At 39.4% G+C, this 13,864-nt stretch overlaps 1 protein-coding gene across 1 annotated transcript; it reads right to left on the bottom strand.

Annotated features, from left to right (window-relative positions):
- Window positions 1–6,383: 6,383 nt before the first annotated feature.
- On the bottom strand, window positions 6,384–12,572 carry uncx4.1 (Unc4.1 homeobox (C. elegans)). Its single transcript, XM_007238141.4, has 3 exons — window positions 12,063–12,572; window positions 10,939–11,114; window positions 6,384–7,546 (listed from the first exon to the last, which is right to left on the bottom strand). Exons 1-3 carry the CDS (start codon window positions 12,373–12,375, stop codon window positions 6,710–6,712), a joined length of 1,326 nt encoding a protein of 441 aa, XP_007238203.3. The 5' UTR covers window positions 12,376–12,572; the 3' UTR covers window positions 6,384–6,709.
- Window positions 12,573–13,864: the final 1,292 nt, after the last annotated feature.

A 13,864-nucleotide genomic window follows, 5' to 3' on the forward strand; every position in this document is an offset into this window, starting at 1 on the left:
AAATAACTCAATTTTAGTTTCATCAGTCCACGGAACCTTTTTCCAAATTGAAGCTGGCATGTTCAAATGTGTTTTAGCTTTAGCATACCTCAAGCGACTCTGTTTGTGGCGTGTGCTCAGAAAAGGCTTCTTCTGCATTAATTACTCTCCCATGCAGCCTCTCCTTGTGTAAAGTGCACAGTGAAAGATGCACAGTGACATCTGCAGCAAGATGGTGATGTAGGTGTTGGGAGCTGATATGTGGTCTGTGGGTTGACTATGACTGTTCTCACCATCCTTCTCCTCTGATTATCTGAGATTTTTCTTGTTCTGACACTTCAGGTCTTAACTGGAACTGTGCCTGTGTTTTTTCCATTTCCTCACCATGTTCCTCACAGTGGAAACTGACAGCTGAAATCTCTGAGATAACTTTTTGTATTTTTCCTCTAAATCATGATAATAAACAAAAAACCTTGCTATTGACCATCTCAACCCTTTCTCATAATTGGATTCACCTGTGTATGTAGGTCAAGGGTCAATAAGTTTACCAAACAAATTTTGTATTCCAATAATTAGTGCTAAAGTTTTTCAAATAAATAAACAACAAGGGTGACCAAATTTATGTACCTGCTGAATTTAGTTAAAAAAATTATTCCACACTTTCTGTAAATCCTATAAACTCATTTCACTTCTCACATATGACTGTGTTCATCTGCTATATGATATATTTAACTTAAATTGCTGATCCAAACAACCAATGATTTATAAAGGAAAGTCTTGCAAATATTGCAAAATATCAGGGGTGCCCAAACATTTTCATACCACTGTACCTGTATATATGCCCATCCAGAATTAATACCACAATACAAAGGAAACCTGAAAGATTTAATACATGTTAAAATAGGAAAGAAAACAAGGTTTTACCCAAATCAGTCACAAAAATCTAGTAGACCAATCATTCTAAAACGTCCAACCATCTAAATTAACAATCAGATCAATGTGACACAATTATAGACTGTCAAATAGACCAGAACGACTAAAAAGTGTCTAGTAAAATGAAGTAGCCGATGTTGTAAAATGCCACAAATACTCAGAGCAGCGCTTCCTTTAGTCGGCCCTTTTTAGTATCGTTTGTTATTAAAATTTAAAAGCCTTTTTTTCTTGAGCACGGGATGTATGTACAGTATTTCAACCTGTATAATGGTTTAAAACTGTGATATAACAGTTTGGGTTGTTTTTAATTGGCTCATTTTGGAGCAGTGTTTTGAGTTTGCTGGACTTTTTTTTAAACAACAGTTTTTTTTTAATATATACTGTATGTTTGAAGCTCACGGTTTGTCAGTTTCATGTACTGAACTCTCATTATTTAATTATAGCAAGATAAACACAGTTTTCCGTTCAAGAGCACCTAATTATAAAATGAAAAAATATTATAATTGTATAAACGTGCAGGTGCGTAGGACCAAAACAACATCAGTGCACCTTACACCGTGAGTGAGAGCCAGCCAGCGAGAGAGCGCAAGAGAGAGAGAGAAAGATGCAAATAGGCTCTTTAAACCACATCCGTAATTAATTGCGCACATTTGTTTCTATTAAATAAAAATAACGCGTGCTGAGGAACTCAATTAGCGCTAATTAAGCCTGATATCCTCATTTGAAAATTGCATAATAGCAGCACGGAGCCGCAGCATTCGCTCCGTATGCATTATTTTTTTTTCTTTACAAAAAAAAGGTGGCCACTGTCTTTGCGCACGGCTCCGGGGGGAGTTTGTATGTGTGTGTGTGTGTGTGTGTGTGCGCGCGCGCGCGCTATCCCTCCCGGGAGAGTGAGGGGAAATTACATACGGACGGGGAAAGAGGGCTACAGGAGGTGCTAAATTAGCAGCCTGATCCGCACTTATTGGCGCATGCACTTCCCCCATTAGGCAGCTTCGACAGGCCTTCTCTCCTCCACCCCCACTGCCTCTCACTCTTTCTCTCCCTCTTTCTCTCTCTCTCACAGCAGCCCAGGCTTGGCCATCCCGAGAAATGTCTTCAACACCAACAAATGTACATGCTTACCAATCACTGAAAAACTGTGGCCTAGCAACAAAAGTACAAGCACTGTAAAATGCACCACTGCATGTTCACTGCATGTTTCCTGCTTTTCATCTATGAGCCTACATCCTAGTTTCATGGATTGAATTGGATTCATGAGGTTATTTCACGTATGATATGAGTTACTGCAGGTGCACAGGTTCCTCAATAGAACACGAGCAGTGTGGGACCACCTGTGGCAGCGATAAATGAAAGTCTTCCATTTTCTCTCTTTTACTGTGAAGGTTTCTCTTAGTGATGCTTGAGAAGATCTATTCTTGAGTCCATAAAGAATTGTGACAATTCATAAATCTGTGATTTTGTTATGTTAAAAAGACATCTTTACAAAATGCAATGACTGAATACAAATATAAAAGCTTAAATATTCTTTTTTTCTCTCTTCTTTCATATACCTGATTAAATGGTTCTACTGGATTACAGAGAATATCTTGACACCACTACACTGTATCACTTTTAGCACCATATGGAACAAATGTAAAAATGGAGGTTCCCAGGTCATTCTTAAAATGGATCAAGTTCTTCTAGAACTTGGTGTTGAACTTTTTTTTGTAGTTTGTAAAGGGTTGCCTTCTTATAGAACTTTTCAGTTGTTGACTGTTTAAAAAAAAACTCTTTTATAAATAAGTTGTGTACATTTGAGCTACTATAACAGAGTTTATTCTATAGAAGAACCAAATGAGATTATGTAAAAATGCTATGTGAAAGTTATTTACACATGTTTGGTTATTTTATAACATGGACTTTTTCACATTCCATAGATCACCTTTAAATAATCCCTACATTGTAAGGTTTTATAAGAAGGGTTTAGAAAACCAAAAGTGGTGTTTTTATGACAGTGAGAACCCTTTATGGAACCTTTATTTTGTAAGAGTGTAGATGTCTTTTACTTAGCAAATCTTGAGTGTGAAGAATATTTAAATACAAAACTCAACATGCAGATTATATGCATGAATGAAATGTTTATCCTAAAACTCTACATACAAGCTTTGTAACCATGTACAATGATTCTTGAGTGTATATGTATATTGCCATTAATACCTTTGACAAGCCAAATATCATTTGGAATGGTTAAATTATGGAGAAATGTAGTGTTTATACTACCACAAAAAGGAGTTCTACAGTGTACTCTTTGGAAGTTCCATCATAGAACCGCTTTTGATTTTTAGAAGCTGGTCCTTACATGGTCAGGGTATTTTGCTCCATCTCAGACATATTGAGCACAATATGCTCAACTGGGGGTGATCTGGGAGGATCTTGGAGGGCAGGTTTTAGAACGAAGCCTGGACTCAGGAACCACACATGTAATATAAATCTCCTGTAAGGGTAAGCTGCCTAATCTGAAGTAATCTTAACCTGGTGGCCTAAAAGGGTATTCAGGAGAGTCTCCCAGGTTATGTTGGGTTGGAAAACATATCTATAGACCATCTAGGGGTCTTTGAGACCTGGCTGGAAGAAATATATTATATCTAAAGGTTCTACTTTTTTTGCTTTTATAGTATTTGACTGATGCTTGTATCTAGAGCTATACTTACATTTGGATCATGTTACACAGGTTGCATTTTAATCAAAGACTATTAATTGTGCAAGGGAGTGTTTTCCCTAGTCTCCTAGTCTCCCAGTATGCTCTACACCAAAAATAGTTAAAATACCAATATTGAGGACTTTTCCTGAAATATTTTCATTATGTGGAGGTTCTAGGAAGTTTTTCTGTAGCATCCCCCAAAGAATATTTTTAGGAGTTATCACCTTTCCACAATCTTAATAGATACAGATCATACAGCTATGACCGGTGTTAGTGTGGGTTGGACTTCATGACAATTTCCTCTACTAGTTTCTCTCACCATCCTCCCTCTTTCTCTTTTTTTCTTCGTCTCTGTCTAATTATTTTACTCCATAATCCCGCTCTCATGCAGTGCAAACAGCACTGGTTCGGATGGAGAAATTATGTAAATATTATTTAAGCAGGCTCACTATCTGGGATTCATGAGGTAAAGCTCAAGACCTTCCGTTTATTTTCAATTTATTTGCAAATAAAGGGGCTACGATGACCAGAGGGGATAGGGGGTGTGTGCGATGGGGTAGCAGAAAAATCAGGAGGGGGTGCCGATATCAGCATATCAGCCCTCTGGTTAGAATTTCAGCTTTGCGAAGTGAGCGGGTGTCCGGGTCCCCCTCCCAAAAAAGCATGAATAGATTGGAAAATTCTGGAAATTCTGAAGCCACTGATGTGCCTTAAATGAAACAGCCACACTTCTGTCCGGCTGATGCAGCTGTAGGCCTCTGCTACATGAGAACCCTCTAGACACAGACATCTCTCTTCCATCACAATCATATTTCTTCCCAGCCATGTTCGCCCCGGCCAGGCTCGCTTAATACTTTCCGGGTGCAGATGTGCCCATGTGCCCCCACGGGAGCTTTTCCTTCTGGACCATCGGAGCCACTATTAGAGCAAATTTGACTGTATGTGTGTGCGTGTGTGTACATGTCCGACACTGTATTTAGCCCTTTGCGGGGACCAAAAGGTCTCAGAGTGATGAAAAACAGAGATATTTTACAGACATTTTACACATGTGAAGTGACTAAAACACATGATCACAAATAATAAATAAAATAAAATAATATGTAACTAATAAGAATAATATGTAACAAGGATATTTTTTCAAAAGGATCAAAAGAATTGCGAAGTTTTTTTGTGATAAGCCTTTAATCACGTTCTTCGTTTGACCACGTTTTTCAGACGTTTATATGTAGTTGTGTTTTTTATTTGTGATGTTTCTTTAAATGCGGTTACTTACTTTAACCTCTCTTTTATAGGAACCAAAAGACGTTTCTTTAAACGTGATTGGGGCCTTTACGTGGCTCACGTTTTCTCCTAATTTTACGTGATTAGATTTGTTCCATTTTTTCAGACCTTTAATGTGGTCAGATATTTGGCAAGGTTTTAATTCGTGTAAACAACGTTTTCTACACGTAATAACAAGTATCCCCGAAAAATGAAAAGATAAATTAAGGTTTCAGAAAAATACTTTAATAATAGATTGTCGTGTGAAAATCATCTTTTGGGTGGGACTGGTTTTCTTCTCACAAGATTTTTTTTTCTTTTGTCTTTGGTGCAGCAATGCAGAATTTACCTATTCCTACAGAAAGCAATGGAAAGACTCCACAAAGAGATGAATACAAAACCGTGTGTGTGTGTGTGTGTGTGTGTGTGTGTGTTAGAGGGAAGGAGAGAAAGAGAGAGAGAGAGACTGTCCCATTACACGGTGACACATGATCAATAGGCCGATAAGGCGGTAACATCAATGCGCGCGCGAGAACAATGAGGGATATCATCGAGCATCTATCTTAATATCGCCGCCTACACGCGCCCCTGACAGGACCGCCTCATGAAAATTCCGCCCCACGAATCACCCGGGCGTTTCCTCACACACACACACGCGCGCGCGCGCAGCTGCCGAGGCTATTATTTCCCCATTTCAATCTGACTCGCCAGCCTTTCATGCTAATTCTATTATTGTTGGAAGTTTATGTGATTTCATATCGCTGGAATCGGTAATGTATAATAACGCTTCAGGCTGAAGGACAGAAAAAAATGAAGGAAAGAGAGAAAGAGAAAAAACGTGGCGGTCTCTCCGCCGCCACCGGGGGAAATAATTACTTTCATATGAAAAACTCTGCACGAGCTGACCGGGTCGTACCGCCTGCGGCGCGAGACCTCCACTCGTTTTTTGTGTGTTTTTTGTTTTCGTTTTAACGTTTTTTTCCCTTTTTGTTGTGTTTGCTGTGTGTTTTTGTTTTTTTTGGTTACTTTTTTATTTTACATTTGTCGTCTTTTTAAGTTAAACATTTCATTGCCATTTAATTATTCAAATATTCTATCTATTCTATCACTTGCTGTGGGCCAATGTATGTCCTTAAGAACCACCAAATAAACTCCCTTTTCAATTCCGCAGGGTAGAATTGCTGGCCTCTTCTTTGTTTGCCTTAATCACTCCTAAAAAATAAAGCCAAGAACCTTTGCATCAAATTTAATTTAAATTAATTGTTTCCTTTAAGTCAAATGCAGGTTCTGGTTTAATAAAAAATAAAAATGGTTCTTTGTGAGTTAGAAAAAAAAACATTTGTTCCTGTCCAAAAACATTTAAATAAATGGTTTTCAAGAGATGATTTTTGAATATAAAGTAGTAGACATAATATGCATGTTTGAGGATTTCATGAATTATAAAAACGGTTCCTAGAATTGTTTCTTGTATGCTACCAGTTTTGGTTACCAACAAATGCCGGAATATCTTTGGTGTGAAAACACATTTCTTTTACAATACAATTTTTATTTATGAAAACGTTACATATATAAATATCTTTGATATTCATCGTTTGTACAATGTTTGAGGATTTCATGTTGTTTTTTCCTTCCCCTTAGGAAAAGTCAGGCTAGGTTAGGCTAGCAGACATCACTAAGCCCGTTCAGTGAGTCAAAAACTGAACAAAAATCTGTAATCCACCTGAAGGAAGAATATCCCGTTTTTAGGGATTTTTTTTTTCGTTTTAAAAAACGGAATTCAAAATTCAGTCTGCTTTTAGAAAAAATGTTGTGATTAGTTTAGCTTTGGGAATGCTCCATGACCTGTCAGTTTCAGTCCATGTCTTGGTGTGTGTTGGTGTCAGAAGTGTGTGTTCTTGTGTCTTTGTGGTCTTGAGGCGACTGGCCTCCCTGTGAGAGCTTTGTTTGAGGGGATTTAGCCTCGGATGGATCCGGCTTTGATTCGTTTGGACTGGAACCACCGTTCTCATGATTTGGATCTGAGTTAGGAAAGCTGGTCTGGTCATCATCAGTGGGCCACCGGTGGCTAGAGTCCCCTGCGTCACCGTGGCCTGCTCTGGCTGTAGTCTGTGGCACTATGAACCCAAGAGGTTGGGTGATGGGATACAGCAAGAAGTGGCCCTTGCCCACCAGGGGTCTCTGGGGCGTCGGAGGCAGCTGCAAATCCAGCGCGTGTCTCCGCCGGGGGCTCGAGTCGGCCAGCAGGCTCTCCACGCTGAACGGGCTGAGCTTGTGGAAGGCAGACGGACGTGTGACGTCGCCGTCCGATGTCCGAGGCGAGTCTCCCGCGTCCGCGCTCCGGCTCGATGCGGCGCTGGGTCTTTGGTGGTGCTGCGGGCTGCGCGGGGCCGGAGCGCCGGGGTGCGGGGCGGCCTCGCTGTCGGTACTCTGCGAAACGCCGCTGTCGCTGTCCGAGCCGGGCGTGTGCAAGAGATCCCCAGCGGAAAGCTTGTTCTGTGAGCGTAACAACTTCCGCTCCTGCTTGCGCTTCTTTTTCTCCAGGCGCTGCAGCTCCCGCCGCGCGATTTCCTCCGGGTCCATTGGCTCTCCGCTGCACGTGGTCGGGTGGGAGTTGTGCGCTGGCCGGCCAGGTCCTTTCTTGGTGTTCTCTTTTTTACGCCACTTGGCCCTCCGGTTCTGGAACCACACCTGCGACCAACAAGAAGAACCTAATTAAGTTGTGCCCACGGGACTCTTGCATCCCATTTACAGCGCATCACAACACTGGTAGTTACAGAACCACCAGAAACCATAATAAAAAAAGATATTTAAGAACACAAGTCACATCTCCCATAACACGTGAATAAAGTAAACATCTCTGAAGGGAATTTGCATGAGTTTGAAGGCATTTACTAGAATGATATTCCTACACGTCATAACTCATGTTACTGCCTTCCGCAGTTTCATCATCAATAAAGATAAGTATGGCAGTACCTTTTGTAGCCATATGTCCAGGACCATGAGATGATATGCTTTGCATCATGGGAAGTTAATTTGTATCCACACTTTGCTCTTACCATCCCTCTATAGAGGTTAATCTAGGTCTATTCACACACGTTTTTCCAGAATTTCTGCTAATAGTAAATCTTTAAGGCAGACAATGAGATCACCAGTGCATTCTTTTTCTTAATGCTATTGCATGCGGTTGATTTTTGTAATCCCAAAGATTGATCAATGTCTGTTATTAATTATTCCTCATGTTTCAGCCTTATAACAGTTTCTTTAAAAGCCAACTGTACATTTCTTGTCCTTATGTTGATCATTTTAACTAAAAAAACTACAGCAAGCTTAGGTAGCTTATGTCTGCAAGACTGAAGTAACAAAATACATGAAGCAAACAAAAACACGGTGAAGTTAAATGTTTCAAATATTATGGTACAATGAAATTAGGGGGAGTGTAAAAAGTTTTTTGAACGGGGTGAAACTTATATTTATGCAACGACAGTCTGGAATGTGTATATTAAATGTGTACTCACATCTGAAAATGTCCATATAAATTTTGTCTTTGTCCAAAACGTTGGTTTCTTAAGGTTATTTCTCTCATTTCTTTAGACACTGGGAATGTCAAACCATATCTGCAAAGGGCTGTAGGTTGTCATTTAACAGTCAACAGTTGAAGGCTGAGTGATTGAGTGAATTAACTGTGCTTCTGGTTGTTTAGAATGAAAACCTGTATAGCACCTATTTTGTATAGCACCTTTATGTTTAAGATTGAAGTTCTCACTAACTTTTCTACCTTTTTATTGACAGCTCGGAAACAAGACATGACCAATAAGCACAATGTTGGTGGTGAACACACTCCCTAGATAGTTCTTGGCAATGACTATGCAAAGCAACATTTAAATGTTGTATGGGTTCTCAAAGAACCCGTAAAACCCATTCTTACTTATTGCATATTTTATTATATTATGTGGATGTTTTGTATGCACTATTAAAATGACGGCATATGTGTCAGTTTTTACATTTAAATATTTCTGTTGTTTTGACATTAGGTTTTTAGGATTTTTTAGGAAATTATAATATAATTAGTAATACAGCATAAGGCAAATACAAACAAAGCGTTTAGCTTACAAAAATAGCATACAATACATTAGTAAGTAGGAAGTAATGGTTTTATATTGAACTGCAACAGTTTTTGTCTGCTTAAATTGTTCTTCTCTCTGATTAAAAAGTCCAGTAGCAAGTTCTATATTTAATATATCTTAATGATTGCCACCAAGAAACGATTTACTGCTGTGTGTTATATTAGTTTCGGGGAAAAATGTATTATACCAACATTTTTTTGGGTGAATTTTTATTTAAAGAACAATTTACTTGTACTTGAGTACTTGAGCCACTAAAGAACTGAAGGGTGCTGTTGGGCACATATGTTTTCCCAAAATCTTTGGGTTTTAAGATTTTTTTAATGTTCAGGACAGACTATAAGTAAAAAGGTTCTATAAATACAACCAACAAGTATTCTTGAAAAATCTGTATGTAATTTATAAATAAACAAAGAAACATTGAAGAATAAGGGGGGTTGAAAAATGTGTATATATTTTGTCACCTTTTTTCTAGAGCTATATTGCCAACAATGGTCCCTTTACAAATCATGAGGTGTGCCACAAAGAAAACCAAATTAACCAGAAAAGTAATTTAACAAATGCAGTGCACTAAAGGCTCTTTGTTACAATAGTAGAATTATTAATTGCGCTATAGAAGTACCTAAATACACCATATTCCATTAGCCACAATTAAAAATCAGTTCTTCATTGATTCTTTGGTAAAGGTAATAGTTATACATTTAGGGCTGCTCAACGTGTAGTCTGACACACAGCCCTGCTGTGTTACGCTCATTTGCGCGCACCTAGGAGCGCAAGCGCACAATTTGCGCACGCAAAACGGGCAGCCGTCCTTATACGCACACACACACACACACCGACCGGGCCCTTCTGTTCCACACTGATAAGACGTCCAGCAGCGGGCTAAAGGCGCGATAATAATACATAATTCAAAGAAGAAATGCACGCAGAGGAAGACGAATAATCGCGAGCTAAGCTTTTTGACACGCGTCCAAATGAAGAAAAACACAAAGCGAGAGGCACTTGTCTCGTGCGGCATCGCGTGCACAAAAAAAACAGATTGAAGAAGCGTGTCCCGCGCCTCAGCCTGAAGAGGGATATATAACCGTAATGACGACTCGCGCTAACCGCTAACGGGAAAACACAGATCATAATAACAGCACTGTGTGAAGCAGTGTATGTGTGTGTGTCTGTGTGTATGTGTGTGTGCCTCAATAAGCAAATCTGCTTATAGCATCATAGCTAATGGTGTGCTAATATAGCCAAATAATTTATTTATTTACTTGCCAATTTTATTTTATTTTTATTTAAAAAAATTGACAATCGCCTTCACCGATTTTTAAACAATCACAACAAACCGAACGCTGGAAGGTTTGTTTAGGATGCGTCAGGTATAACTAAATTAGCATATATTTAAATATAATCGCCTAATAACTACAACCAATAAAAAGTCGCAGGTAATGAATTTTTTATTTACCATATTAATCATGCCCTGTGCTCGTGCTTAAATTAACCATAAATTCACCTCATCTATTATATAAAAACCCACAAAAGTTTCGTCAAAAAGTATTATATTAATTTTAAATTAAAGGGATGGAAAATATAAATAATTATACATGCCATGTACTGATTGGCCTAGAGTTGGTGGAATTTGCGATTAAAACTGGTGATTGACAGGTGTGTTTAAATTAAACATTTACTAATATTTTTTGGAGAATAAATGAAGATGGCCTCTTCTGATTCCAAAATCCTTTTACCACTCCTATTTTAGCGTAAAAAACTTCGAACAAACATTTCCCAAAGGTTCCTAAATAAGGAAAATGTATTTATTTATTGGATATTTTTGACACCAATACAAGTTACACACTTTTCACTACTGGTACCATGAAAAAGGTGTATTTATTACCAAAGGAAACACTTTTACAAAGCTTACAGTTAAAACTAGGAAACACTGGATGAAGGGTAAGTGGTGGACTTTACCTGCACACGTGACTCAACAAGATCGAGGCGCAGCGCAAGCGCCTCGCGCATGAAGACGTCCGGGTAGTGGCTCTCGCTGAACGCCTTCTCCAGCTCCTCCAGCTGCCAGCCCGTGAAGTTGGTGCGGGTGCGCCTCCTCTTACATCCCGGGCTCTCCTTGTCCGGGTCGCCGGCGTCTTAACATACACACACACAGTCCAGTTACCGTTAAGTATACTAATCCCTCCACCGGGAATAAGGCCACGCGCACATACACACTTTTACATCAGATTCAGTTAACCCCGAGAAAGATGGCACGTGACTAAACACAATGGTTCTATAAAAACATATACATAATACATATAATACAAAATATACATAAACAAGACAACTAAAACAAACAGTAATTCCCTGTAGTGTTACAAGAAAAAACGATTATATTAATTTGCCTATCAACAAAAAAATTCCAGTTGATCAAAACCTTTAATCAAAATACAGAACTAGAGCTTTCTGCAGAAACTAAATAATCCCCATTAATACCACCTCAACTTTAACTGCAAAGTTTATTTTCTTCACCTGTTATATAAGCTTTTACATTTTTGCTTTTACAATTTTATCTGACATAAACTGCTGCGCTGCTGCTTAGTAGACTAGTGAGTTCAAAGGACGTGTTTCAATAAAATGCATTGTTGTACTTGAATGAATCCAATAATAATAATAATGTGAATGTGTGGAAATTGTTGACATAAAGGTGGATATTCAAATAATGTGATGTGTGAAACTAATTGTTATTATATACTGTAAGTAAAATTGTACATAATTATTTTAAGCATATGATAAATGTATGCTATGTTTACTTACACTGGATAATACAATCTATATATTAAAATAAGTTTGTCTTAATACATATATAATATTGTTTTTTTTTTATAAACACTAATGCTTTCTATATAATATTTATAAAAGGCCAGCAATTTAATTTGTATATAATTTTATATATAAACGCTATTCTTTAAATGTATATTTACTTCTTTTGAATTTAGACTTCTTTTTAACAGTCATAGTCATTTTTATTATACACAGTCTTTCCTATACGCACGAAACAAAACTTAATAAACACTGTCAGCTTGTTTCTCCACACTCACCGGAGAGCTTGTACTGCTGTCCATCCCCACAGGCGGACCCCAGCAGCGGCCCGGAGCCCACTGAGCACGAGCCGTTCAGTAATCCGTCTATGGAGAATGGCACAGAGGCAGCGGCGGCCGCGGCCGCGGCTGCTGCGGCGGCGGCGGAGGGTAGCGCATGGCCGGGCAGCTCATACACGTGTCGGTGTCCGAGCTGATGGTGATGATGATGGTGGTGGTGATGGTAGGGGAAGCCCAGGCCGACCACGCCGCCGCCCAGCGAGCCCCCGAACGCGGCGTGCGGCGGGTGCTCGAGCGCCCTGCTGTCCATCATTCTCCTGCCCCTACCTCCACCAACCCCTAGCAGCCCTCCAAGCCCTCCAAACCCTCCGTGGAAAGCGCGCGCGGAAGCGGCGGCGACGGCGAACGGGGGAACATGCGCATGCTCTGCGCTCTCCGGCAAGGAATGAAGAGGAGCGTGCCTTCCGCGCGGGAGAGTGTCTGTGTGTGCGCGCGTGAGTGTGTGTGTTATTTTTTCCTCCTTCTTCCCTCCCCTTTCACTTTGTCAACACCGACCCACTGCTCCACCAGGGAGGTTTGTGATCCAATCAGGGACGTTAATAGGCGATGACGTCAGAAACGCAATCTGGGGTGTGTGTAATAAGGGTTGGAGGGAAGGGGGGGTTCAAATCGTTTTATTTGTACCGGTCGCTAATTATACGTGACGTCCATCCCGGTAAACAACGGCCTAGCTGTCACAATACGGCACAGGACGCCTGCCTCGGTGCTGGGTGGGGGTGTTGGGGGGCGTAGGGGGCGTGGCGGGATGAGTTATTGATTGATTTATTTCAATTGAATTGATTGCCCACCTCTATTTACTGCTGATACCAGCGTGACGAAAACAATAACACGTTTTTGTTGTTTATTGTTGTTTATGTCTGTTTGTTTTGAGAGGGGCGGGGCACAATCCACTCAAACCTTTAGAGGGTTCTTCAATTACAGGGAGGCGTCCTGCTCGATAACAGACGCCCTTCATCATAACACCCTGTTATAGCTGTCAGAATCAATTTGCTGTTTCATATTAGAGGATTTCTTTTGTTTTCTTTTTGCGTTATTGTTTAATTGTCATTTCCACCTGGTGAGCACGAGGACACCAGGTGCGAATTTTACAGTGTTTAAGAGGTTGTTAAAGATATAAATTACACCTTTTTGCCCAAATCTGCTCAAAACAGATCGGACAAAATTCAATTTTCGAGTCGAATCTTGGGTATGAATAAATTACCATGAAAAGCAAAGAAGACCCACTTTCTCTGGTTCTCTGGAGTTGAGGGTTTAGAACATAATTAGCCTGCAAGGATTCTGCATACATAAGAGAAGATCTTTGACACTGAACAGTAATGGAGCCATTTGTTCTATACAATGATGATGGTTCCTTTATGGATTGAACCTAAAGAAACAGAGAATATATACTAAATATAATAAGTAGCATTACAAATTGTCTTACAATCTCACGAGTTAAATGATCCACTTGTAATACTATAACCCTCTTTTTAAAGTTTAGTGAAACAGTTTCATACAGATTTCTATAGAAAAGCTATATATTGCATATATTTATATATTTATATAAGCAAACAATAGCAAAAAGAAAAGAAAAAAAACATTTAGAAATTGTTTTTCTAATTTTTTAGAGGAATTCTGTAGATCACTAACTTCGTCAATGTTGGTACAAACCAAATAGCCTATTTTCTGTATGTAAAACTTTTATTTCGTATAAGTTTAGTAAACAGCTCTGTATATCACTAAAACGGTTCCACCATGTTACA

The sequence above is a fragment of the Astyanax mexicanus genome, chromosome 21, assembly GCF_023375975.1.
Source record: "Astyanax mexicanus isolate ESR-SI-001 chromosome 21, AstMex3_surface, whole genome shotgun sequence".
Lineage (NCBI taxonomy): Eukaryota > Metazoa > Chordata > Actinopteri > Characiformes > Acestrorhamphidae > Astyanax > Astyanax mexicanus.